Source organism: Ursus maritimus, unplaced genomic scaffold, assembly GCF_017311325.1.
Source record: "Ursus maritimus isolate PB19 unplaced genomic scaffold, ASM1731132v1 scaffold_21, whole genome shotgun sequence".
Lineage (NCBI taxonomy): Eukaryota > Metazoa > Chordata > Mammalia > Carnivora > Ursidae > Ursus > Ursus maritimus.
Window position 1 is genome coordinate 41429657 of NW_024424564.1, and position 25524 is coordinate 41455180.

The 25524-nt window shown below is 48.2% G+C and overlaps 1 protein-coding gene and 1 long non-coding RNA gene across 4 annotated transcripts in view; one reads left to right on the forward strand and one right to left on the reverse strand.

Annotated features, from left to right (window-relative positions):
* RFX4 (regulatory factor X4) overlaps positions 1-24353 on the forward strand; it is a 134682-nt gene extending 110329 nt beyond the window's left edge. For both annotated transcript variants that reach the window (XM_008705653.1, XM_008705654.1), the window contains 5 exons: positions 2009-2128; positions 2467-2628; positions 13789-13951; positions 15680-15818; positions 24081-24353. In XM_008705653.1, the coding sequence (XP_008703875.1) occupies positions 2009-2128; positions 2467-2628; positions 13789-13951; positions 15680-15818; positions 24081-24353 (857 nt within the window). The remainder of the gene's footprint in view (positions 1-2008; positions 2129-2466; positions 2629-13788; positions 13952-15679; positions 15819-24080) is intronic.
* The window catches only part of LOC103676463, a 29450-nt gene continuing 10945 nt past the window's right edge, over positions 7020-25524 (reverse strand). The window contains exons 2-4 of one of the 2 annotated variants that reach the window (XR_005836744.1): positions 10647-10778; positions 9634-9776; positions 7020-7220 (exon numbers count right to left, since the gene is read on the reverse strand). This is a non-coding gene — a long non-coding RNA (uncharacterized LOC103676463). The remainder of the gene's footprint in view (positions 7221-9633; positions 9777-10646; positions 10779-25524) is intronic. The other variant, XR_572130.2, reaches the window with a different exon arrangement.

The window sequence follows — 25524 nt, forward strand, 5'->3', positions numbered from 1 at the left end:
TCAAGAAATTGTTTTTAACATTTACTAGGAGTGACTCAGCCAGGGACTAAGTTACAAAGTGGCAGGGCTGAGCCTCAGCCTGGGCAGATTGATCCAGAGCCCATGCAATTACCCACAACGCTCTACCCCCTCGGTAGTTCATGGGACCCGTTCGGGGGAAGTGGATGGAAAGGTGAGCTTTGGAGCCTGCATCTCACGGTGACTTAGCACAACCTGACCCTTTTCTGAATTTCAAATGGGCACAAGACCCTGGGAATGAAGGAGAATGTGGAGAAAGTATAGGATGGGGACCCTGGCCTCGAGTTTTGTGGATACCAGGACTGGAGGTTGTGGCAGGCTCTGAAGAGAGAGAGTATAGGAGTTGGTGTGTGTGACCTGCTGGGCATCCACTGGCCTCAGGGTTAAGCCGTGGATTTTCTTCTATAGCCTTCTATAGAAGGGGGTGTGTGTGTGTGTGTGTAGAAGCCAGGTACAAATAAGAAGAAAGTTGATGAATTCCTCCCAGAAGGTGCCATCTAGTTACCCCAGCTGGCCCCCATCATCTTATTTCTTACAAGTACCGTGCACTAACCAGTTGTAAAACTGGAGCTATTATCCCTGAGACTTGAAAAGGCATAGCTCCCAACTCAAAGGGCGCTTCTGGGGCCTAGTCTTTGATTTTCCCATCTGTGCTGTGAGCAGACCGAACTGGGTGATCTGTAGGGGAACGGGAACAGATTTGGGAGCCAGACCAAACTGAGGCAAATTCCTACATACTGCTAATGGAGAGACTCCTTTCCCACTCCATAAGGGAGGACTGTACCACCTATCCCAGTCTGTGGTAAGGAGGAGATGTGTGTGAAGTGCTTAGCAGAGCTGGGCACAGAGTAAGCATTCAGTAGACCATGATGATGATGACGACTATGACTAGGATAGTGGTAATAGTCATGGTGGTGATGATGGCATCACAGTATGGGTAATACCAGAGAGTCTTCCAGGTCCTCTAAAAAAGCAAACTAGAGGGAAATGGGAAGAGGAGGTCGGCTGTACATAGGTGGGTGAGAGATTTCGGACATTTCATTGGAAGCAGAATAGCCACATGGAGATGTCCCCTTGGGAGTTGGAAGCATGGGACTGGAGATGAAGGTTTGGCCCCTCTGGCTCTGGCATTCCTGAGGCTTGATTACAGCAGACATTGATCGAGCCCCTTCCACATGTGGATCATTCCACTGGTCATGGTGGCAGCACGACATGCAGGAAAAGAGGGTTTTGAAATAATGTGTTATAATAGGAATACAATTATGGGCTTGGTTGTAGAGATTAGATGAGAAAGTATAAGACTTTGAGCACAGAGACTGGCACTTTGGAAAAATCTTCGGAGAGGATTGTTTACATCCTTTTTAAGGAAACAATCTAAGAATGAAGAGTACTATTCGAGAATACCATATATTTTCAATCTAATACCTTTTCTAAGAACCATGTGTTAAACAGAGGTCTCAGAAACATTTAATGAAATATTTCAGTTGTTGCAAATTTTAATTTTCAGTTCTGCTGTTAGAGTTAGGTCAGGTACTTCAGTATAGGGAACCAGAAGGCAAAATCCCTGCCATGGACATCCTTACAGTCCAATCCGGGAAATAAGACATACTGTGGAAGAGATAAAACTGAAAGACACCATGTTGGTACAAGCTGAACAAAGTGAGTGGTGCTCAGATGAGGATGAGGCCAGTGGGTCTGTGAGGGCTCAGATGGCTCAATGGCATTTGGATAGATGGCTCAATGGGTGCCATTTTTGAAGAGCCAGATTGAGCAAAGTGTCAGTGATGCTTATCTTATGTCAAGCATATGGGCTGGGATGAGGGTACAGCAAAGAAGAGCAACTCTGGACCACACGGAGATGATAATGGAGCGGGGAACGGGAGTCTTGAACAGAGCAGTGGAGCCCAGTGTAACATGGGCTGTTGAGCAGATGGAGGGGCATATACGAGCTGCCATGACTTACCTTTCTGTTTGGATTTTCTCTCACCAGGGTCTTTTCACTTAATTCACTTGATGTTTGATGACTACGTGCTCTACCTGTTAGAATCCCTGCATTGTCAGGAGCGGGCCAGTGAGCTCCTGCGAGCCATGAAAGGGGAGGGAAGCACTGGTAAGCCAGCATTTCACTGGGAAATGCCCTACGTGGCAATTTGATTCGTATCCTTACTTCCATGCTCTGTGTTTCTTTAGCTCTGCCTTCCAAAGAATCTAGGTGGAGTGGGCAGGCCAAATGGTGTGAAATCAATGATGTCTTTTCTTCTTTAGAGGGGGCACGCGTGTGTATGGAATTGCCCTGCACGCCATGCTGGTGGCGCAAAATCATCAAAAGGCTTGAAGCAGAGGGGTGACATGACACAGATTAGAAAGAATATTTCAATTTTTAAAGTCCTTCAGAGACAACTTGCCTTGATGTTTGGCTCTGAGGACCCACCCTTTCTCTACCCGTAGCAGAAGTCCGAGAAGAGATTGTCTTGACGGAGGCCGCGCCGCCAACCCCTTCACCGGTGCCATCGTTTTCGCCAGCAAAATCTGCCACGTCCGTGGAAGTGCCGCCTCCCTCCTCCCCCGTCAGCAACCCATCCCCTGAGTACACGGGCCTCAGCACCACAGGTAACGAAAGGTCCCCCACGGGCTTCGAGTGCGGAGTTGGTATTTAAAGCAAGAGCTTTCTGGAAAAACGTTCTTCCCATCAACCCCCCAAAACCAATGCCAAGCGTCTGTCTGGATTTACAGATGTCTTGCAGTTACTCGTTTATTCGTATGTGCATATTCTCCATGCTTATCGCCACCCCCCAACTAAGCCACTGAAATGATGAAAATGGTGTAAGACACAAATTAATACACAGCCATTCTTTCTTGAACATGAGAAAGGGAGCTTTCTGTGAGCCAGAAATTGAGAGGCATCTCTGGGAAGTGGGGCAGCCAGGAAGTCAGATGCTAAGACGTGGCAACTACATCGAGGTGGGGGCCATAAGCAAGGTACAGACTGATGCTATGGGTTCCCGAGGAAGCGGAGACTCCCTCTGGTGGGAGGCACCAAGGAAGACCTCACAAAGGACTGGATCTTCATTTTAGCTGGGGAGGGTGGAGCTGAAGGGCATTCAAGACAGAGGGCGGTGTGAACAGGTGCACAGGGGTGGGGACGCATGGGGCCTTCTCAGGGCATGGGAAACTTTGTCTAAAATGTAGGAGGTCTGTGAAGGGATCTTGTGAGACTGGACATGTAAACTGGAGTCACATCCTGAAGGATCTTGAACGCCACGACACGGTTCAGAAATGGAGAAGAAAGGTGATACAAGGCTAATACTAACTAGCTGCTAAGGTCAGGTGTAATTGGGGTAATTGTCTCACAATAACACTGCAAGGTTGTGGAGGAGAAGCAAAGGGTGAGAAGCTTGAATCCTTTGCTCTGGGCACCACACTCACTGAGGCATTCAACAGACGTCCTTAAGACATTGCTCATGAGACTTGTGGAAACGAGATTGTGTAGGTGGACTAGTCAACAAGTGTTAGCTAATGTATACCACTGTGCGTGTGTGTGTGCGTGTGCATGTGTGCACGCCTCCAGAGCAGTTCATGTGGTTGCCGTGGGGATCAGATGAGGTAAGAAAGGCCAAACCACTTTGCTAACAGTGAGGTACGATCCAGATAGAAGGGGTTACTGTGATTAATGCCTAGAAGGTGAGGGCTACGGCTGATGCTACAGGGGCCGGAGGAAACAGCAGTCCCCTCCCTTCCAATCTGAACTCTGGCAGGCAGGAGGGAAGCCTGCAGGAGAGAGGGGACACGTGAGGGCAGCCTTAGAATCTGACAAGGAAGTAACAGGAGAGGAATGAAAGGCAGAGACAACGTTCTGCTAGATGGGCCCTGCGTGGGGCTGGGCTGGCGGAACGACCAGTCCTCGTGGGGTGGAGGGCTCCTAAGACTGTGATAATCCATTCTTCCTCTTTCCTTCCAAACCTGCTTAACTATTCTCCCAGTTAGGCAACTCCAAACCTGGGAAGCAGCTTCAAATCTTTCCCTCAGCTCCTGTATTTGTTAGGATAGGCTAAGCTACTGTAGCAAACTGTATTCCAAAATGTATGGAATTAACACAGGAGAAACCAACCTTGTGCTTGCAGACAGTCCTGGCAGGGTGTTCATGTCAGAGAGGAGGCGCTCTTTAATGCAACCATTTGGAAACATCTGCTCTTTCAATATTAGCTTGCACCACACCCCAGGGTAGTTGTTCTCAAAGTGCGGTCCGTGGACCAGCAGTCTCAGCATCCCCTGGAAACGTGTTAGAAATGCTCATTACCAGGTCCGGTCACAGGCCTTCTGAATCAGAAACTCTAGGGGCGAGGCCCAGAGATTCGCTCAACACGCCTCCAGGTGATTCTGATACACGCTAGCTCGAGGCCCGCCGCCTTTGGGCTTCCTCAAGTCTGCAACCAGCTGACAGAAATAGAAGGTGGGTGTGGACAGGAAAGCCCACTCTCTCACAGGCCCTGGCCTGAAGGTGGTGCGTGTCCCTTGCACTTACATCCCCCCAGCCAGGACTCAGGCACATGGCCTCATGTAACTGCAGAGAGCGGCTGGGAAATGAGGGTAATTTGACAGACGCACTTCTTCCCATCCCACCGCTGCCGTGTGTTGGGGCCCTCCCCACCTCTCGTGGACACCCAGCGGGCTCTCAAGCAGGCGACCTGCCTCCACTCTCGTCCGCCCACTTGCTCGCTGCCCACTGGGCAGGTTTCCCTGAAGCCGTGCGGCCTCAAAGTGTGGGGCAGAGTCCACCGCCTCGCACTCAAGCCTGGGAGCAGACTTGTTCTCCAGATCGCTTCTCGCACTGCTCCCCCTCCGGGGCTCTCCTCCTTCCCCCTCTGCCTGATGAAATGCTACTCATCTTCGTTTCCCTCACCCTCCACGTTCGAATTTTCCTCCAGACCCTCACAGCATGCTTGGGCTTAATTCTATCCTAGTTCTACTTAGAATAGAATTGTTTTCAGAATAGATGAGGGACCAAATTGCATGTTTTTAAAGACCAAATAAATAGGGTGAGATTGCCCTACTTAGGATGTTGTCTTTTACCCATCCATTCGTTTACACGTCCATCCATTTATCTATTCATTTATCCAATAATGATTTCTCCAGTGGCTCCTGTGTACTAAACACTTCAGGTCCTTGCCTCCTGGGAGTTTATTATTTAGAGGTTAGGGTCCCGCTAAGCAAGCTGGCAGTCACAAATAATGTGATGAGTGCTAAGTTGGGCTGATCTGGGAGAAGGGAATAGAGGAGCACAAAAGGAGGCCGTGTACCAGGAGGTTCCAGGAAGACCGAATGCGAGAGAAGGTAGTCTGGGCAGAGGGAGTAAGTGTTCATACGAGGACCTGGAGGCAAGAGGGAGCATGTCATTTTCAGAGAACACAGAGTATACACCCTAGGAATCTTTGATTCATTCCTTCCCTCAGGTTTCCTTTCCCTCAGGAACTGGCGCTACTCGGAGAGGGAATGAGCAGTGCTTACGAGCCTATAACGTGCCTGCCCTCTCCTGCCCTCTGCCAGGGGCGGAAACGTGCCAATGATCCCAGCGGTCCTTTGTCAGGGACGGCTAAGGAGCCTGGATTCTTCAGAGTATTGAGCAGTAGGGCGGTCAGTAACTGCCATTGGATGGAGCTTGGACCTCACTTGGGGCGCACAGCTGGAAGGCGCCCTCCTCAGCTGTGGAAATTTACATTTTGGCATCGCTTGTTTGTTTACATGGATGCACCTGGACTCCTGTTTTGTCTCCACTTTGAGGAGGAACATGCTCCCCCCCCCCCGCCTCCCTCCCATTTTCCCTCCGTTGTGGGCTGTTGTAATTCCTGCTTAGGAGGCTTGGGGAGAGGAGCCATAGGGGAAAGAACCCCCTTTTTCACTACAAACGAAATGGGAAGAGAACTTGAGCCCTGTTCACAGCTCTTCAGCCGCTCAGGGGCCTCCCACGGCAGGAGCATGGGGCAGCGATCCCCAGGGTCCCGCCACCGGGACGGTAAGAACGGCTCTCGGCCTCACCCCCGCCCCCCTGCGAGACACGCGTGAGCCAGTGGGTAATAACACCCTTACCGCGAAAATAAACAGGGAAATTATGCAAATCAAACAGTGGTGCATTGTGGAGCAGAAGCGGTTTGGGTGAGAGGCAAGGAGACTGTAAGGAGAGTAGCGGACGGGAGGGCTGTGAAGGCAGGACGTCTAGAATCTCTTCATAACTCTTGTCCAGCTAGTGAGTCTGCCTGGCTTTCCTCACGGCACTGTGAAGGCCTCAAGGTGTGGCAGGTGTGATAGTCAAAGCCACAGGAATATCATAAATGTGTTCAGAGATTTCTGTGCAATGTGTTCAAGAGTCATAAACGTAGCTTCTTAGAAAAACAAATGTGAAACAGGTTCTCTTCAGATGATCGTAACCTTTGAAGATTTTGGCACATTCCTGCTTTGTTCTCAGACATCTCCACGGGGCATTAAAAATGTCATCCTAGATAAAACTATGTGTAATATTTTTCTCAAGTACCACTTTTGAAATACTCCATTGCTAAATTGGACTGGATCTTGGCATGAATGTGGGTCATGGTCTTGGAGGAGACATAAACATAATTTCCTAACAACATGTATGGTTTTATAGATATTGCATTATAAGCACATGTATCCCTGATATACACCAAGATATTAGGAAATATACTGTGGTAGGTTTCTTAAATTTGGGGATTTGTGCAAATATTTCATTGACCGATATTATGAATTGGAAAACAATTGTGTATCTTATAAAATGCATTTGCCATGTTTCTTTAACTCAACATATGGTCTTCATGCCCAGTTAATTTTTATTTCCGTCTTAAAATTACTGGCTGATTTATATACCATGACTTTCCAAAAATCATCTGAAGTGGTTAACAATTAAAAAAAAAAGCAAAAGCAAATTTTTAAAAAGGAAAAACCAGAAACCAAGAAATAAAGAAGTGGGGAAACTCAAACAAAACAAAACCACCGCTGCTAAAAAGTTTATTAAAATGTTACGTGAAATTTTATGTGACCTAGTTATTTTGCTGGGTCTCTAGCATTCTCTGAATATCATCGCTCAGATGATGTACGTATTACCAAGTTCGACTTAGAGTCAAGGCCAGTCAGATGTCTGCAACTCTTCCACATAACAGTGTCTCACTTTCGATGGACACTTCCCCATTTTTCAGCTGCGAAAAAGAGAACAGTATTATGTCTGCTTGGTGAGCACAAAGAGAAAATTAATTCATTGCACATAATCTTTTGGCATCCTTTGGTACAAGTACTAGTGAATACAAAGTCCTTTATTACAGATAATGAGTTATGACTTACTGGGAAAACAGCCACTCTGCTTATCTATGGCTCTGTCTCGTTCTGCGTCCATACCTACATGTATTTCTAAATATGCTTTCTTAGGACTGTTTTCATTAATTGTTTTTAAAGGCATGGAGGGGGGTGTGGAAGAAAGTGAAAGGAAAGGAATATCGGGCACCTAAAATGGAACCTGAAACTGGCTGATTTCGATTGGGCATGTTCAAGTCTATGGCAAGGCCATGTGAAGTGACTGGGTAAAGGATTCCATTCCAACAGATTTCCACGAGGTAAACTCTAGCCCATTTATCCATTTTCTTCCCTAACTTTGCGAGCTTGCTGCCTCCCTCTTGGCCCAGCAAAGGTCAGAAACCTTCATTTTTGTTAAGGAAAACGGGCTCTTTTCCTCCTCAGGAGCGTGGCAGGTGGTGCCAAACCGACCAGCCCACTTAACATGACATTGGGCTGCAATTCTTTAATGTCATTAAACGCAAACTGTAAAGCTCCCGCTCTGGCCCTGTGAGGCCTCGGAAGGGCTCGAAGACCTGGTTTATGATGTCATTTGAAGTATTCCCTCCTTTAGCAATGACAATAAAAGTTAACTATTAAACTCATGTTTTCACCTTCCCACCATGGGTTCCCTGCACCACAAAACCAGCAAATTAAATCACTGAGATGCTCCGACGCCTAAAGAAATAAAGGCAAATTCCTAATCAATGGCCCTAACTGTAGAACATCTGGCCTGCCCAGCTGCATTTTCTCTTCATCGGTTGAGGATGTAACAAGGATAACTGGCCCCTACTCTTTCCAAATAACAAAAGCTCCGTTATTCGGAGGGCAGCTAAAACGCGTGGGCCATGGTGGACACGGCAGCCCCGCCACGGAGCCCGCGATGACTCACTGACACTTCCTCGGAGTCTCCCTGCCAGTGAATCCCTCCTCCTCCAGCCCCGCTGCTTTCTTTTCTCTAAAGGAATGGAATTAGGAAATAAGCGCTGGGACTGAAAACATATTGTTGAATCTCTTTTGCTCATCCATTCTTCTGTTGACTTCTTCCGTGTCTAATCTGTGCCGAGTCCTGGAGGTACAGAGTGATAAGATCAGGCCGTGTGGCCACCTTCATGATACTTAAATCCTCATGGGTAAGAGAGTAAATACGGAAGTGAACGACCAGGTCAGTAAACCATTCCAAATGGTCATAATGAGAATAAGAGTGTGCTAGGAAATGGTCCGCCGAGGCCCTTCTGAGCAGGTAGCGATTATCCAAGACGCACATTATCAGAAAGTCAGCCACATAAAGTCTGGGAAGAGGAAAAGATCCTTCTAGGTCGTGGGGAACGGCATGGGCACAGGCCTGAGGCAGAGAAGAGCCTGGCGTAGTGAGGACTGACTAACGTGGTCAAATAAGGGGAAAGTGGCAGCAGGGGAAGCTGCAGAGGTGGGCAGGGCCAGATTCTGAAGCAGCATCTCTCTCTGGGAACGGATCCCGGTCAGTTTTGTCAATGAGATTTTGGCCAGGGAGCTACTGATAAGGTCACCCAAACAGATGACGTTTGCAACTTCAGCAAGTATTCTCCTTCAAGCACTATTCCCTGGAGGCCAAATGGCCAGTGGGCTAAATATACATAGGAAATCTTCTTTTCCTGTTCTCAGTCTTGAAGCTTACACGAAATGTTTGCTTAGCAGCAAATGCTGTAAGGGAGAACACCGTTCAAATAGAACTTTCTGTAATGATGGCAGCTTTTTTTTTTTTTTCTTTTTAATCTGAGCTGTCCAAAACAGTAGACCCTAAGCACACAGGGCTACTGAGCGCTTGAAAGGTAGCTAGTGCAATTAACGAACTGAATTTTTTAATTGTATTTTGTTTTAATTGAATGTAAAGAGCCATCTGTGGCTCATGGCTACTGTATAGGCAGCTCTAGCATCTAGACGTACTTAAAAGGAGCTTATTTCTCAGGAAGGTACTAACAAAAGGCTTAGCTTAGATCAAAACCTGAACAACATCTGTGGCGGTGCATAGAATCCTAGCGGGGAAAAGGTTCAAATAGTTTAGTTCAAGATCTGAGGGAAAGGTATGGCCAGGTAGCCTGGAAAGTAGCCTGGATTTTCACAAGTCTATACCAGCACCTTACAACTTCTGATCTTTACTGGCCCTCGGCACACAGCATGCGTGAGAGGAGGCAGTGGCTTCGAGAGCCTTGCTACTCAAAGTGTGGTCCACGGACCAAGAGCATTACCAGCACTTAGAAGCCTGTTATAAATGCAAAATTGCTGGCTCAACTCCCAACTTACTGAATCAGAATCTGCATTTTAACAAGATCTCCAGAGATTCAAACGCACATTCAAATGTGAGAAGCCGCTGTTGTGGAAAAGCTTTGGAGTTGGGCAGGATCTGGGTTCGAATTTGAGCAACTCTTGGGCCACAATTTTCTCACCTGAAAAAAGAAGGTAATACCACCTACCTCAAAAGGTTATTGCCAAGATTCAGTGAGTTAGTGTATAAAAAGAAAGTAGCTTGAGGTCTGGTTTATGTCAGATAATTATCCATTCATTCCTTCATTTATTCAATAAGCTATTTCTGGCCGCCTATTATATTCCAAGCACCCTTCCTAGCCTGTGTTTAAAACCCCCTCCAGGAAAAACGACAACAATAACAAAAACTCAGGGAAGAAAAACATCTTGTTGGGGATGGGAAGGAAAGAAAATCTTCCTCTCCTGCAGTTTTAATACTAGAACATGGACAACACTTGTCTTCATAGGACTCTTAGATCTTTCGGGATCTTTATGGAATTCTCAAAGCTCAGGGAGCTTTCTCCACGATCCTTAGACTTATAAGTAAGGGTGGGCTTACAAGGAGGGGAGAATAAGAGAAAGATGTGGGAATTAGGCACATAGGGAAAGTCTGTTATTGTCTTAACCAATAAATAAAAAGCATTAAAGCGGTCTTAAAAATTAAGCACAAACTGTTAACTGCACACATTTTCTTTTATTAGTTTCCTTAAAAAAGAAGCAGCAGCAATTCTCACTGGAGGTCCCACTGATAGGGAGGGAATGTAAGGGGTGTTCTTTTCTGGTCTCCAGGCAAAAAGGGTTTCTCACCCAAGCCAGTAGGCGTTAATCTGCTTAAGCCTGCCTGAGTGGGTCTGTTAGATTGCTGGCACATGGCCATTTAGGGGTTTTGTTTCCCAGACCACAGGAGCCCATTTTTCCAAGAGTTCCACTAGCTTTTTGTTTGATAACGTCTATTTCTAGCAGCATTTACTCCTTCAACAACAATGTCAATGAAACAAACATTTACTGCACACCTACTAGTTGGCAGACACTGTGTTGGGGACACAGAGAAGAATGAGGAACAGCTGCTGTGCTCCAGGGGCTCCCACAAAAGTAACTGCCACGGCACTCTCTCAGGTGATGGCTATTATCACTATGTCTTCCTCCTGCTCGGGGAAAAAGACAAAATCTTTTGGCTTCCTGGTCCGCCTCCTTTAAATACCCACTGACCTCGCCGTGCTCTGCCGAGGTCCCAGGGGCTTGAAGGGTTAATTACTTGCTTGCTGTGGCCGGTTCATTGTTCTCCCGTACTTCCCACCCCGCTCCAAGTCTATCTCCAATTGTAAAATTTCTTTAATATATTTTAATGTTTTTCTTTTCACCGAGGCAATGCACATTCATTATAGAAAAATACAGATAAGCAAAAGGAAGAAATGTTTTAAAGCCTGCCTTAATCCCACCACCTAGAGGTAACCTGTTTTAATAAAAAGGATACTTTAAAAAATTTATAACAGCAATATGATTTCATACGAAGTGCAGAATATAGAGGAGGGCAATCATGCATAACCCAATCATCCGGGCATGAGCATTTTGGAATTTTGTCTTTCCAGTCTTCTTGCAGTTACTATAAATGGTGCCTAGCGGAGAGCCTGCTAAAGTCATTATCTCTTTGTGTATGACGTACACGTGCAAACCAGGAAGGCGTGCTGTTAGCCAGACTGGTGAATAAGAACACCTACGATTTTATGGAAAAGCACGTTTAGAAATTTGCCGTAATTAGCTAAATTTCTGTTGCTGTTCAAATTTCATCCCTGGTGACAGAATCTGACCCGAGAAATGTGTCTGTCTTCCCTGGCATCTGAAATGGGACATAGAGAAATTTCTACTTTAAGGAAGTCTGATGCAAGAATACCTGAATTCACAGTGAATATCATCAAGAGCCTCCCACGTGCCAAGCTCGTGTCAGTTACCGCTCACGACAGTTCTGCAAGATAGATGTCACCATGCCTGTTTGACGAAAGGTTTTAGGAGGCTTGCCCTATAGATCTTCCAGCCAGGACACAGCAGGACTAGGACCGAGAGAATGGAAAGCGTACGGCAGGCTGGGGTTCGGAGCCCCCCTGGCCCCCCCCCCCAGGACCTCGGGCACGTGAACGTTCTGAGTTTCCCTGAACTGGACTTGGGCGTGGCGCCACCATGCTGAGGAGCGGGCCTAAGGAACGGTCCGAGAACCAGGGCCGGCGTCCGCTGGAAGGCTGCTGCAGGAGACACTCTCGCAGTTCCCAGTCACCTTTACGGGGGCATCTGAAAGAAGTTCCTGTTTGATCTGAATTCCAAGGACGGCTGACCCCTGAGCAGTTTATTCACTATCTTACAGCCCTGACGGCTCAGGTTTCCCTGTGGCATCGTTTCCTGGAAAGTCTCCGAGCCGAGGTGAAGGCCCACCGCCAGGAGGAGTTCGAGTAGGCATGTTAGCCTCAGTCCTAGCTGCACGCTTTGCTCCAGTTTTCAGTGCTTCGTTCACTCCCACACTCATATTATTTTCTTGAATCCTCTGTATTCCTGTGCACTCCCGTACATTATTCCAGATTTAACCTTCCGTTTCCTCATCTGTGAAGTGGGGATAATTATTTGAAGGGTATCTGGAAAGCACTGAGCACGGTGCTGGGCCCGTATGAGATGCTCCGTTAATGGTGTCTCCCTCATGCTCTTGGAATGAACCTTTGTCCCTTCACTTAAAAAGGGCGTTATTTGCATGCCGAAAGATTCTCCAGTTTACAACAGAGTTCAATGCAGAGTTCTTTTAATAATAAATGTGTTCACAGTTAGGATTCCATTGTCACATGCCTCCCGGAGTATCCCTCACTGAGTCTGTCGTGTAACTGGCACAGGGCTGGTCCACCAACTCTGACTTTCACCTGCTCCCTCTCAGTGCAGCTACTCATGTGCCATTTGCAAAGTCCTGGGGATGGAACGGACCACATTTTTTAATGAAAACTGTTCCTTCAGCTTCCCCCAGGAATGTTAAGATAGAAAAGATCTGCTGCAGAAAACACAGAACTAAAGCACCAAGGTTTACTTCCCCTTAAAAACGACCTCCCATAACCAGTTCTTCAGTTTTCCCTGTGCCTGCAAGGGGGCGTTCGAGCCCAGTCCCTCCACCTCCTAAAATAGGTTTAATTATTTCCACTAGACCAACATTCAAAAATTTATCAGAAATTGATGAGTGTATCACACAGTGATTTCTTAAATTACCATTTTTATAGTCTAACCATCTCATAAAATTCTTAAGCATCTTGAGGGTTTTAAATTTTGTCAGTTTCCCTTCCCAATCCCTAGCACTTTCAAGGTATCCAATTAAAAAGTAAATTAATAGAATTAGTAATATGTATGGAATAGGTCACCGTTAAGGTCACTGTCTAATAATCTTCAAAAAGACCTGGGCAGGCAGAGCCCAATAATCTACTTAGGGCTGCTTACAGCACTTTGTTGGCTCCCTGACACCTGTTTCGCTGAGTGTTGAGAAGTTACTTGGCCGGGCCTCTCCAAGCTTGCTTTTGTCCGCTCTCCTTCCCTCCCTCTTTCTCTTTCTTCCTATCTTTCCTTTCTCTTTTCTTCCTTTTAAAATTTTTACTGAAAAATTTTTGGCCACCAGGCTCTGTGCCAAGCACCAGAGGTCCAATAGTGGGCAAAACAGAAGACCCCGATCCTCATGGAGCTTCTAGTCTAGGAGGGATAAACATTCAGTACATCACTTCCACAAATGGGTGTAAGATGACAAATTGTCGTAGGCGCCATGAAGGACTGTAGTGCAATGGGGGATCTGACTTAGTCTGGGGTAGGAGACAGCTTCTCTCTATTGAGAATGAGGAATGAGCGGGCACACTAAGGGAAGAATAAGGTTTCAGGCAGCAGGAAGAGCATGTGCACAGGCCCTGTGGTGCTGGGAATTGTGTTCTCTGGAAACAAATGAAAGAAAGCTGTTGTGGCTGGATCAGAGAGAACAAAGGCAGGGGTGGGGGATGCTTCTCGTGGGGTCAGCCAGGACAGAGACACGTGCTTTGGTAAAGATTTTGACTTTCAGCTTAAAGAGCATGGGAGGCCACTAAAGTGTTCTAAGAATGGGGTATGGAAGAGCTGTGTGAGTGACTTGTGCATCGTAATTTGTCCCTGCAGGAGCAATGCAGTCATACACGTGGTCTCTGACCTATACGGTGACAACGGCAGCAGGGTCCCCAGCTGAAAACTCCCAACAGCTGCCCTGTATGAGGAGTACTCACGTGCCTTCTTCCTCCGTCACACACAGGATACCAGTGTATCCGCACAGAGAGGAGCACGGGTAGGTGACGTGGGATGCCACTGTACTTTGACATTTGGGTTCACTTAGCAGTTGTTTTCTCAAAGGGCAGGAAGAGTGCTGTCCTTCACAGAGCTTTCCTAGCGTGCTCAGTGCCGCACTGTGTATGGCTGTCTCTTGCAGTCCCCATAGGGCCCTGGAGGTAGGGCATTAGCGAGCCCATTTCCCAGATGAGGAAACAAAGACAACGGCTCAAGTTCAGTCCTGTAGGGTCACAGATGGTAGATGCAGGGCCCAGACTGAGCATCTGTCTGACTCCAAAGCCTGTGTTCTTCCCTCTTTTCTGCTTTAGAGCCTCGGCAGAAGACCCCCTTCTAGCAGTTTGCCCAGGCGGTAGAGCCTCGTGGTGGGCCCAGGTCTTCTGTGACTGGATCAGAGAAGGACTTGCCCACCTGAGGGCTGACACTCCCTGGACAGCGGCAGTTGTTAACGGGGTTCAGGAAGCCTTGTGGGTTCCCATGGTGCTTTGTGCCCAAAGAAACAAATCATTGGTTTTGCCAATCCCCCCCCCCCAAATCTCTGTAGTGTTTTTGCTGTGACGAATGGACTACAAATCCATTAAGTGTTACCTGAGTCATAGTAGCTTCTTGCCATCACGCAGTGTCTTCATCAAAAGACACTAATAATGTCTAATGTGCAGTCATCCGAAAACCACTTATGATGTGAAAAGGCCCCTTATTCTCAAGAAGGCGAGACTCTGCCATGCAGGTACGGTGAGCGGTTCCAGTAGAGCAGCTGTGGGGGACATGGGAGGAGGCCCCCTCAGGTGTCTTCCACACGGTAGCCCAGCATAACGCAGCAAGGAGCCAACCCCGAGGCCGGGCGCAGGCCTGGCTGCTGGCTGGCAGACTCGAGTTCCGTCCCCAGGGTCAGGTGCCCCTGACCAGTGGGAGGGCAGCCTTTATTTTCTCAGGGGACCTCTTAGAGTGTCTTTCCACACCTTTAGAACAGACTTTGAAAATTGTTTCAGGAAGCCTTTTGATTCTGGAGGAATGACGAAATAGACACCCACGTGGTCTTAGGTGCATGTTTTTGCTGTGGAGATGTTATTAAGAAGAACAGTGATAAGAATATCCTGTATTTCATAGGACTTTCTATTTTACAGAGTGTTTTCACATACCTGACCCTCCAGAATAACCAGGGCCAGCATTTTTACAGATGTGAGACACAAGACTGAGAGTCGCCCAAGGGTCCCACAGCTAGAAAGGGGTGGAGCCAGGCGTAGCACTGGGGTCTCTGACGCCTGGTTGAGCGGTCCCGGTGTTTCGCCCTGGAGGGAGCTCCCAGCTACACACAACGTCCTGCCCATCATGGGCAAGCAAAGGCCTGAACAATACAACACATAAATCCCAAAGTAATTTCTTCTTTGGTTCCTATTGGACTGCAGGCTATAATATGGGGCTTTTCAACAGCACAGGAGTAGAGGTTTCCGTCACTAATTATGTTTTGCCCAGGGCTGGCTTTCGTTCCCCGAGCGCGCTCTGAGTGGTAAGGGAGGCATGCTGAGGAGAGAAAGAATATCAGCCTGGGAGTTGAAACGCACCGCAAGAGGGTGGAGATGGGGAGAACCAAAAAGCAGGAGAAAAATGGAAAAGAAGAGAGAAGAACAAAAAGGGAAGGGAAAAAAGATGAGGTTGATTTTTAGAGGTGTGAAAATGATCCGCTGACCCCGGCCCGACTCACAACATTCACGGTGCTCTCTGGTTTTAGATACACGGGCAGCTATAACTACGGGAGCTACAGCAGCCAGCACCCTCCCCCGATGCAGAGCCAGTACCCGGCCCTCCCCCATGACACAGCCATCTCTGGCCCGCTGCACTATTCCCCTTACCACAGGAGCTCCGCTCAGGTGAGTTGCTGGTCCTGCTTGCTTGCCCGCCCAGGCCTCAGGATGCCTGGTGGCAAGTCTAGTCAATTTAACACAGCTAATAGGTACCTTCTGTAAACGATGTATGTCTGTCACCAACGAGAAGAGGATCCTTTCCTCAGGATCACTTCCACCCTTCCGTGGCTGCCCACTGAAGTGGGTGCTCGGCCAGCGTTCACGCTCCACTCCCTCTCACGCACGTGGGTGCCCACCAGTTGTCTTTGGTTCCATCCTCTCTAATCCCAGGATCCAGTCAGCCGCCATGTCTGCTGCCCTTTCACAGGCAGCCACCCCCACATAGGAATCTTTGGCTCCCATCTTCCCGGTGCCGGCCCTCATCGGGTCCTGTCAGGACTATTACCTGGCTGTCATTCTAACTGGCCTCTGGGTCTCACGTCTGTTCCTTTCCAGTCTGATCCACACACACAACCTCACCAGGAGAATCCTCCTGAAATGGACCCTTTATCAGATTGTTCTCAAGCCACACACTTCCCTTGGCTCTTCACTTTTCTAACAAACCAGATCACCCCTCTGTGGCCTGTGGTGAATGGAACTTGTGGTTGCAGCTGTAATGCCAATGTTGGGCCCTCTACTTGTCTCCAACACTTCCTGTTGCTCTGGCCTCAAAGGCAACTGGTCACCAGTTCTCTTCAATTCTACATCCTCAACATCTCTGCACCCCCCACTGTCCTTGTCTCAGCTCAGGCTAAGCTAGACGGGGACAAAATCCTCCCATTGGTCTCTGTGTCACTGAACTTGCCCCTCTCTGGTCCACCCTCTACATTGCAGCTGGAGGAGTCTTTTGGAAAAAACCCGACGGGCCATTAACACTCTCCCTCTTTTCATGTCGTCGCATTCAGAGTCAAGTTCAGTCCCTTGGCATGTCTCTTATGACTTGTTACCATCTGGCTTCTGCCTGCCTCTGTGGCCGACCAGCCACCCCACTCCATTTGCTCCAGCCATGCCAACTCCTATGCGGTTCGCGGATACTGTTCTCCCAGGCTGGGACTTTCTTTCCCCAGTCTTCTGTGTGTTGTTCAGGACCGGCACCTCACTGTCTTTGCAGCACCTCCTGACACCAGCCCTTCCTCTCTCCAGGACCTCATGCGGTCCCACTGCTCTAGACTCACATAGCGCCTCTATTGGTAACCTTCCTCACACCCCGTTGTCATCACTGACTTCTCTTGACTCCTACAGGAAACCCCAGAGTCCCCTGAAGGCAAAAAATTAAGTCTAGTATCCCTGGGTCACGGGCCATGGCACCTGTCAAAAGCCACAGCTACCTTTTACTGAACACTTGTCATTTGTCAGGCACCGTGCTGAGCACTTTACACATCATCACGGTAATCCTTGCAGAAAAGAGGTGAGAGTAACCTGCCTGAGGATTGGAACCCAGGCAGTGTGACCCCCATGTGTCCAAGCTCCTACATGTGGCCCTCTGCCACCTCTCCTATGTCGGCATTCACTAAGAGTTTCTGGAACCAGTGAGACAGGAAGTGAGGCAACATAAGTGATGGGGGTGCAGAGGACCCTCACTCCATCCTGCTGGCGGGGCTGGGAGCCAGGGAGGCAGGATGGGAGCTCCGCTTGACGGGGGTACTCAGGATACACTGGAAAGGGGCCCCGTACTGGCCGGGAGCTCTGCTGCCGAGCGCTTGCGGGAGTCTAGAAGAGAGATGGCAGGACTTGAGCGAGGGCGGGGGGCCGTGATTGCATCAGCCACGGATGGGCCTCGGAGGGGAGGCACCCAGAAGAGTGTATCCACAATACACAGGCGCTCGGGGCAAACAGGCCTCTGTTTTGATTTCCATCTGTAGTACCAAGGGGAGCCCTGGTATAATCCCCAAACAAGCCAAGAAGTTGATTCCACTAAACCTTCACCTGGGGCATTCATTATAGGTCTCCAACTGCGTCATGCAGACAAGCGGCTCCTTAGGTACTGCTTCCCTGGGGAGCGGAGTCTGTGCTCACTGCGATCCACAGAATGCCGCAGAGCTGCTGCCGGGGCCTGGGCCGCACCGGGCGGCAGGTAGGCAGCTCGCGCATGCATTGGCTCACTCACTCATGCGTTCACGCAGCACTCCTCAGATGGCTGCGGGATGCTTGCTGGGCGGCAAGCAGGCTCCAGCCCCTGATGGTACAGTGGACCAGGGGACGGAAGTGCGCCTGCTCCGGGAGAGCTTGGGCTCCAGTAGGACACAGTCAGCTAAGCCTCGGTGGCGAGATCAAGCTAAAGTCCCAAGCTGCGGCGCCTGTCATCGTGTTCCCTCTTTCTTCCCTCCCTCGTCCCTCCTCATAACGTTTCTGGGGTGATATTTTTAAAGCCATTGCCTTAAAAAGAAACCAGGGTCTCCTAAAGGCCCATGTGGTCCCTGGCGATCAAAGATAGGTCGGCAGCCTCCACTCTGGAAGCCACAAAAGTCCCCGAATGGAGCACTATCATTTAATAGCAGCTCTTAATCGAAGGGCCAAGGACTAATTGAAAGCCCATGGAGGAGCCCTTTGAATTCAGACGAGGCTTGAGAGGTGACAGGATCAGGGAGCCTCTTCAGCACCATGCCCTGTGGTCCTCTGACAGGGTCTTTTGACAACCTCTGACCCCCACCACACACTCACACTCTGTGCTTGAAGGGTTATGCCTTAGCCTCCATTTGTAAAATGGGGTGAGAAGTTAATTCTATCACCTCTCCACCCCTGTTGATGCGGGGGAGGGTGTCAGTGCAACACAAAGAATCCTTTGTTTTGTTTTTCATTAACATTTATGCATCAAGCCCTGTTTTAGGCACTTGCAAATACACAGACTCACTTAATTCTCATAGAAACCCGGGGAAGAAGGCATTTTTCTCCAGTTTTTAAAGATGAGGAGACAGCCTCATAAGGTCATTTGCCCCAGCTTCGGCTTCCAGTAAGTAGCAAAGCAGACTCAAATGCAAATTCTCCAGCTCTGAACCCTAAGCCCAGGGCCATGAACACTACAACCCAATGTGTTTTGGAGGGTAGATGCAAATTCAAGAAGTTACTGCAACTGTTCTCAGTCAGTTTCAAGTGACCGAAGAGTCACACACCCCTCTTGTGATACTTTGGTTTAACATTGAGCATAGAGGGGAAAATCCATTGCAGGGCTGATTAGTTTAGCTTTCCAGAGCAGAGGTCGAGCTGTTGCAATCCTGAGTACTGAATATCACACTTCATTATACCAGACTCACTGGGGAAAAGATCAGTCTGAATTGGAGAAAAACCACAATTACAGAATACAGTTAAGGAATGCAATTGTTCATCAGCACAAGAGTAATTGAAACTAATCTCTGCAAATAAATGCCTGTCTGCAAGACTGATACAATGCATCCACGAAGCGCAGCGATCTCCTGCATCCCGGCATTTATATGCTCAAAATTATTTGAACTCATTTGGTTTTTGAAATAGAGTATGTGTGTGCCCTTATCTATACTAGTTCTTTGCACGACTCGTGCTTTCTTTCCTCTGGGGTAGTAACAAAGGTAAACCTCCGGTCCTGCTTGAATTCTCATAATTTCTGAATTAGTGAGTCCAGATGAAGGAGGTTTCACACTGTACGGTTTGAGTTATTGCAGAAAAACACCCTCCTCGCAACTATGCTACACGTGTTCACGTCAAACTAAGTGAACAAGGGATGGTCTCGGCTGCCAGTCTTCCAGGTGCCCCATTCTCATGCCCGACCAAATAGGGAAACCAAACCAGACCAATACGTGGGCACAGAATTTTTCTGAGCCTCATTCAACAAACGTTTGTGGAACTTCTACCCTATCAGCAGCCATGAATGTGCACGGGGCCCTTGGGCTCAAAAGCCATTTGATCAACTAGAAGCTGTAGGGCTAACATTCCCCTAGAGTAGACTAGAAAGCTGTTCTTTATTCCTCCTCTGTATGGCCAAGGCCTGGCCTTGACAGCCAATCACACAACTCTCACGGAGCCTCTCATGGCCCAGCCCAGCCCAGCCCAGGGCCAGTGCGCTTAGGGTGCTCCACTTCGGGAGAGCATCCTGAGCCAAAGGGGATAAAAATCAATCAGCCATCATGGTGTAAGATCAGCGACTGCAGAGCCAGGCTTCCTGGGTTCAAATCCCAGATCTGCCTCTAATCAGCTCTGTGCCTCAATTGCCTTATCTAAAAAATGGGAAGAATTGTAGTACATATTTCTTAGGGTTGTCAGGGTTAAGTGAGTTGATAAAGGTTGGAACAGGGCCTGGCTCATGGTTAACACTATTTGTGTATATTATTATCTTTCGTGACACCATAGTTACTATATTTTGCATAATTAAAGAATTAGTAGCTATTTCTTTTGCTCTACTAGCTCTACGGAGACAGGAACCAGATCTTCTCTTCCTGACCATTATATCCCCAGGACCCAGAATAGATGTGGCTTTTGGTGGGTACTCAGTTAAATCCTTGTCACGGAAATGAAATGAGTGGCGCCTCACTCTGGTACTAAGTTGCTCTGTGACCTCAAGCAGATAGTTTCCCCTCTCTTGACCTCAATTACCTCATCTGTGAAATGAGAAGTAGGACTAGATGGTCAGATGGTCAGTCACGAAGGCTCTTCCTATCATTAACAGACCATGATCCTGTGATTCGAAGAAGAATATTAGTAATAGCTAACACATTACTGTGTGGGAGTTCTGAGTGTTTCACGTGTATTAACTCAGTTAATCCAGACCTTAAAAGCTCCGCGGATGTGGACTGTCCGGCAAAGATTTTGGGGGAGCTACATCCTCTTCCAGAAGAGGCTAAGCGGAAGCCTGTCTAGGGGCAGGCCCACGGCAGAACTTTGGTGCAGTGTGAGAGCCGCCTTTCATAGGAAAACAGTTTGCGCTCCTGACTGGGCCACCTTTCACCCCTTGCACAGGGAGCAGCCCATTTGGTGAGGGTCGGGGATAAAGGGCTCATTCTTCCCTCTTCATGTGCAGGAGAGTCAGCCTTGGGGTGGGGAGTTGCTTCTCAAAATAGAACTTCCTAGTATGATTCCAAAGAGGCCCAGAATCAATCACGGCTGAGATGGCCATCCGACAGAAACTCTGACTACTTATGCACGCACACACGCACACACGTGTGCCCACAAGCCCTCACACACCTCTCTCAAAGGGCGGGGACTGGTAACCTATCTGCAGTTTAACATCAGTAGCCACAGCATGTGTTTTAACCCAGCAAATGGTAACTTCCTGTCATGGGCCCTCAACAAAAAGCGCCTTTATTCTGAGCAGAGCTCTCTGGACCCCAGGGTTTGTGCCCAGCCTGCTTCAGGACCCCACATGAAACCGGATGTAAAGTGTGAAAGGTGAGGCGGGTGCCACAGGCTGGCCTCAGCCGCTCCCACCAGACTAAATAGAAGCTTCATTGGTGGCGTTAATCACTAGGCTGAGGCAGCGGGCACTTCAGCCTCTCATCTTTCAATGGTCTCTTCACCACGGGGAAAACGAGTCACTGACTCATTTGCAATTAGCTGACCTAACTGGACAGATTTTTCCATGCTGGATTCTGTGGTAACAGGATTTTATTGTCCCATTAGAGATATTTTGAGCCAGTCTCATTTCCAGGCAATTACGCTTTTGAGTCTGTGACACAACCCCTGGGCACAGCTGCATCTAGGGTCCTTGATTAGGCACAAAAGCCACACTCTCTTGGGTTCTATGGGAAAGAGGCTCCAAGTCCATACTGCGACATTTTACCTACACGGGCCAAGCCGAGGGAGGTTCTGTCAGAAACGGCAAGATGAGGCCTGGTCAGAGCTATAAGACCCCATGGTGTGTAGGGAAGGAGGGGGCTGACAGCAGAGGGATGGAGACATTAAAGTATAATGGGGTGTGCTCCGAAACAGGCATGCCTTCCTCTCATGTGATTCAGTTGGGGCAGGTTATGCCTGGCTTGTGCCACAGTGGTGTGGGGGAAAATGCTACCCCAGCACAGGGTTTCTGTGCCAGCCCGTGTGTTAGCCCGTGCTGCGACTCTGGGCGGGATGCTTCACCTCACGGGTCCTCGTGTTCTCATGTGCATACACAGGGTTGGATTATATGATCCCTAAGCTGCTTTCTAGTGGTAACACCCTGGTGTTCGGTCACCGCATAGTTGCTGGGGTGCCAGGCATCGTTCCAGATGTTGGGAATATGGTAGTGAACATGGCAAAGCCCTGCCAGGAGCTTCTGAACAGAAGCCAGTGGAAAGAGACAGCTAACAAGCAGGAGGGTAAGCGCCTGACCTGAGAGGCAGAGAGTGGAGCATTTAGCTTCTTGAGAGAGGATGTCCAGAAAAGTCTCTGAGGAGGTGACATTTGAGCTGAGATCTGAAGGAGGATATAAAGGTAGGCATGCAAGGAGCTTGGGGGTAGGGGTGGGAAACAAGTTTTCTAGTCAGAAGAACAGGTAGGACCAAATTCCCTGAGAGGGAACCAGCTTGGCATTGCCACAGGATGGCAGGAGGCCTCTGTGCCAGGGAGAGCACCATGAGGGGGGCTGACAGGCGGGCAGGGAGCTTACTTGAGAGAATATCAGGAGGGGGAAGCAATCTTTTGGAAAAAGTTAAAGACTGTTTTGTAATATTTCTTAACATTACCCGTTTGATACCTGGGATCTTGTTTTCCTGGGCGGGGCCAAGTCCTACTGTGATCTCAGGCCTGAGGGTTCAGCGTGGCTGCCATACAAACAGCATCCTGTAGATTCCCTTAACGGGGACATGGATATACTCAAGCGTTTCTGATCTGATCGAGGATATGAAAGCCTTGGTTGGTATGCGGTCCACAGTCTCCTTGGTAACAGCCCTGGATGCCTTCTCCCTTGAGTTCCCAGACACCACCTCCATACTTCTCCCTCTTTCGGACCTATCCTTGTGCTGGGAAGTGGCTACAGTTTCTATGTAAGGCATGCTGGCCCGTGTAAGAGAAACCCTTCCTACCAGAAGTTGGAATCCTCTCTCTTGACCTCTGAGTAACTGTTTCCCTCAGCATGCTTTGGGCCTAACAGCCTGCCCCTGCTTCCCTCGGGCTCCCACTCAGAGAAGCAGAATGGTTCCCTTTGGCCCCGTCTACTACAGGGAGCAGCTACTGTTGTCAGAATCCCTTCTCGCGGCTGTCTAGGCTTCAGCCTGTCTGTCTCCCTCACAGGAGGCAGCCTCCCACCTAATCCCTCGGGGCTCCACTCTCCAACTGTCAGGGAAGACAGATGGGGAGCAGAAGAATTCATACATACTCTCTCTCCCCTACTAGCTGCCCTTGCCATCCTTGTTGACTGGCTCCCGTCCTTGCTGGGGTGGCCCTTATGTAGCCCAGTGAGGAAGTCTGTGTGGACTGGCCTGCAAACTAGGAGCTCTCAAAGGGAGCCTGGAGCGCCTCACCTTCCTCCCCTCTGACTGCACTAAAAGGGGCTTATTTGCATAGCTGTCTGGGAAACAGAATAGAATGTAGAAGAAGCAGCACTTGAAAGGCACTTCTCTTATTCCTAGTTCTTTCTAGAACTGCTTCCCCTCCTCTGCCGTCCACAAAAGCACCCCTCCCATCCCCTCTCCATTGACTTATCTCCACTCCTTCCTCCACATTCACACCAAGCCCAGACAATTCCCCATTTCCTTCTCGTGCATCTTTCAGGACTTAGTGAATGTGAACCAAAAAGAGAGATGTTCTCTAAATGATAGGCACTAATAATAACCTTTGAAGCTGTTGGCTTGCTTCCTCTTCAAAAGTCTGCTTTTAGGCTGCAGTTCATAATTGAATGCAACTGTAAAATGCTATTTTTAATAATGTCACTGTGTTTTACTTGGTAGTATTGTTCTCTTGGGTTGATGGGATGGGACCTATCACATCTCTGTGACTAATGGTAAAGTTCGCAACCATACATGCATGTGTCCATATCTGTTCGGACATGCTGTGACTCACACACACACACACACACACACACACACACACACACACACTCTCCTGTACTCCCAGTGGGGCTGTTCCTTCATTTGGATTTAACTTCCCCAAAGATCCCAGATTTCGAGCACAAAATCAGTATTTCTACTTGAGTGAACACCAGTCCAACTCTGGATAAGAAATCCTTTGCATTTCTCCTGTTGGTTACTTCGTAGACCAAGGTTCAATCTTTTGGAAGTTCACTGATTCCGTCCTATCAACTTTCATTAAGAGCATCTTATGAAATTAAACTGTGAGCATGACCAGTATTGTGTATATGCAACTTGCAAGCTGAGTTTAACTTTGTGGAATTTCTTTCCCCTCAACAAGTACCCTTTCAATAGCCCTACTTCCCGGATGGAACCCTGTTTGATGAGCAGTACTCCCAGACTGCATCCCACCCCAGTCACCCCCCGATGGCCAGAGGTGCCCACAGCCAACACGTGCTACACAAGCCCGTCTGTGCACTCCACGAGGTACGGAAACTCTAGTGACATGTACACACCCCTGACCACGCGCAGGAATTCCGAGTACGAGCACATGCAACACTTTCCTGGCTTTGCTTACATCAACGGAGAGGCCTCCACAGGATGGGCTAAGTGACTGCTATCGCAGGAATCCATATTTAATATTAATAATAATTATTAATAATAATAAACCCAACAACCCACCCCCAGAAGACTTTATCTCTATACATCATAACTCACGGACTATTCCTAGGTGTCCGTTTTCCTAATGAACGTGAGTCTGGGATTCAGTGTGGGATGAATCAACTTTAGTTCAGAAACAGGACTCACTAAAAGCCAGTGAGATTGGGTTCCTGTAGCCAAGCCAGACTTGACTGTTTCTATAGAGCACTATTTCGGGCAGGCCAATCTGTGCCTTCTCCCTCTGTTCCATGACTTTGCTTTGTGTTGGCAAACATTCCCCGTAAGCTACTTATTTTCCTGTTGACAAAAGCTCATTGGTCTTGATGGATACTAGAGACAGAGTCTGGTTTGTGTTCTTGGATGGGCACATAATTTACCAAGAGCATTCACCTTGCCATCTGTCTGTCCTCTTCCTCTGCAACGAATAGCCCTCAGGTATGTTCTACGCATTCCTTCTTCCTGGTGGTGCCTTCACTGCTTCCTGGAGCACCAGGGCTAAATGCTGGTGGCTGGAAAACTCTAGATTCCCTGTTATTGCACCCATGTCTTTCACAGTACCTGCATTGTCTTGGAATGTAAGCACTGTCTAGAGGGAAGGAAGAGGCCTGTTCTGTATGCCTTAAGTTGACTGAGGTTTGTAGGGGACCGGTTCTTCTACATACAAGTATTTGTCCTAAGTTTGCACAATGGCTAGTGTCAGCAGAAGGCAGGAGAGGGGTTTTGAAAATTCTGTGAGAATGTGGATTTATGGTATTGAGTATCACACTCAGCTCTGCTCTATTAACTTTGTGAAACCAGTTGGACCAAACGTTAACTTACCAAGCACCAAGTGTGAAGATTACTTTCCTGGTTCCTTCATAAGACCATAATAATTTCCGACACTTTGATAGAAAAAAACAATTCAAAGCTGTGCCTTTGAGCCTATACTATACTGTGTATGTGTGGAAATAAAAAATGTATTGTACTTTTGGAAAATTTTTTCGTAGGCATTTCTCTGTCAGATTTGTAGCAATTTGTGAGGTTTGTTAGAGATTAACATAGGTTTTCTTTCTGTATTATAAAATGCACCAAGCAATTATGGTGGACCTATTACCCTATGGGTAAGAAATAAATGGAAATATGAC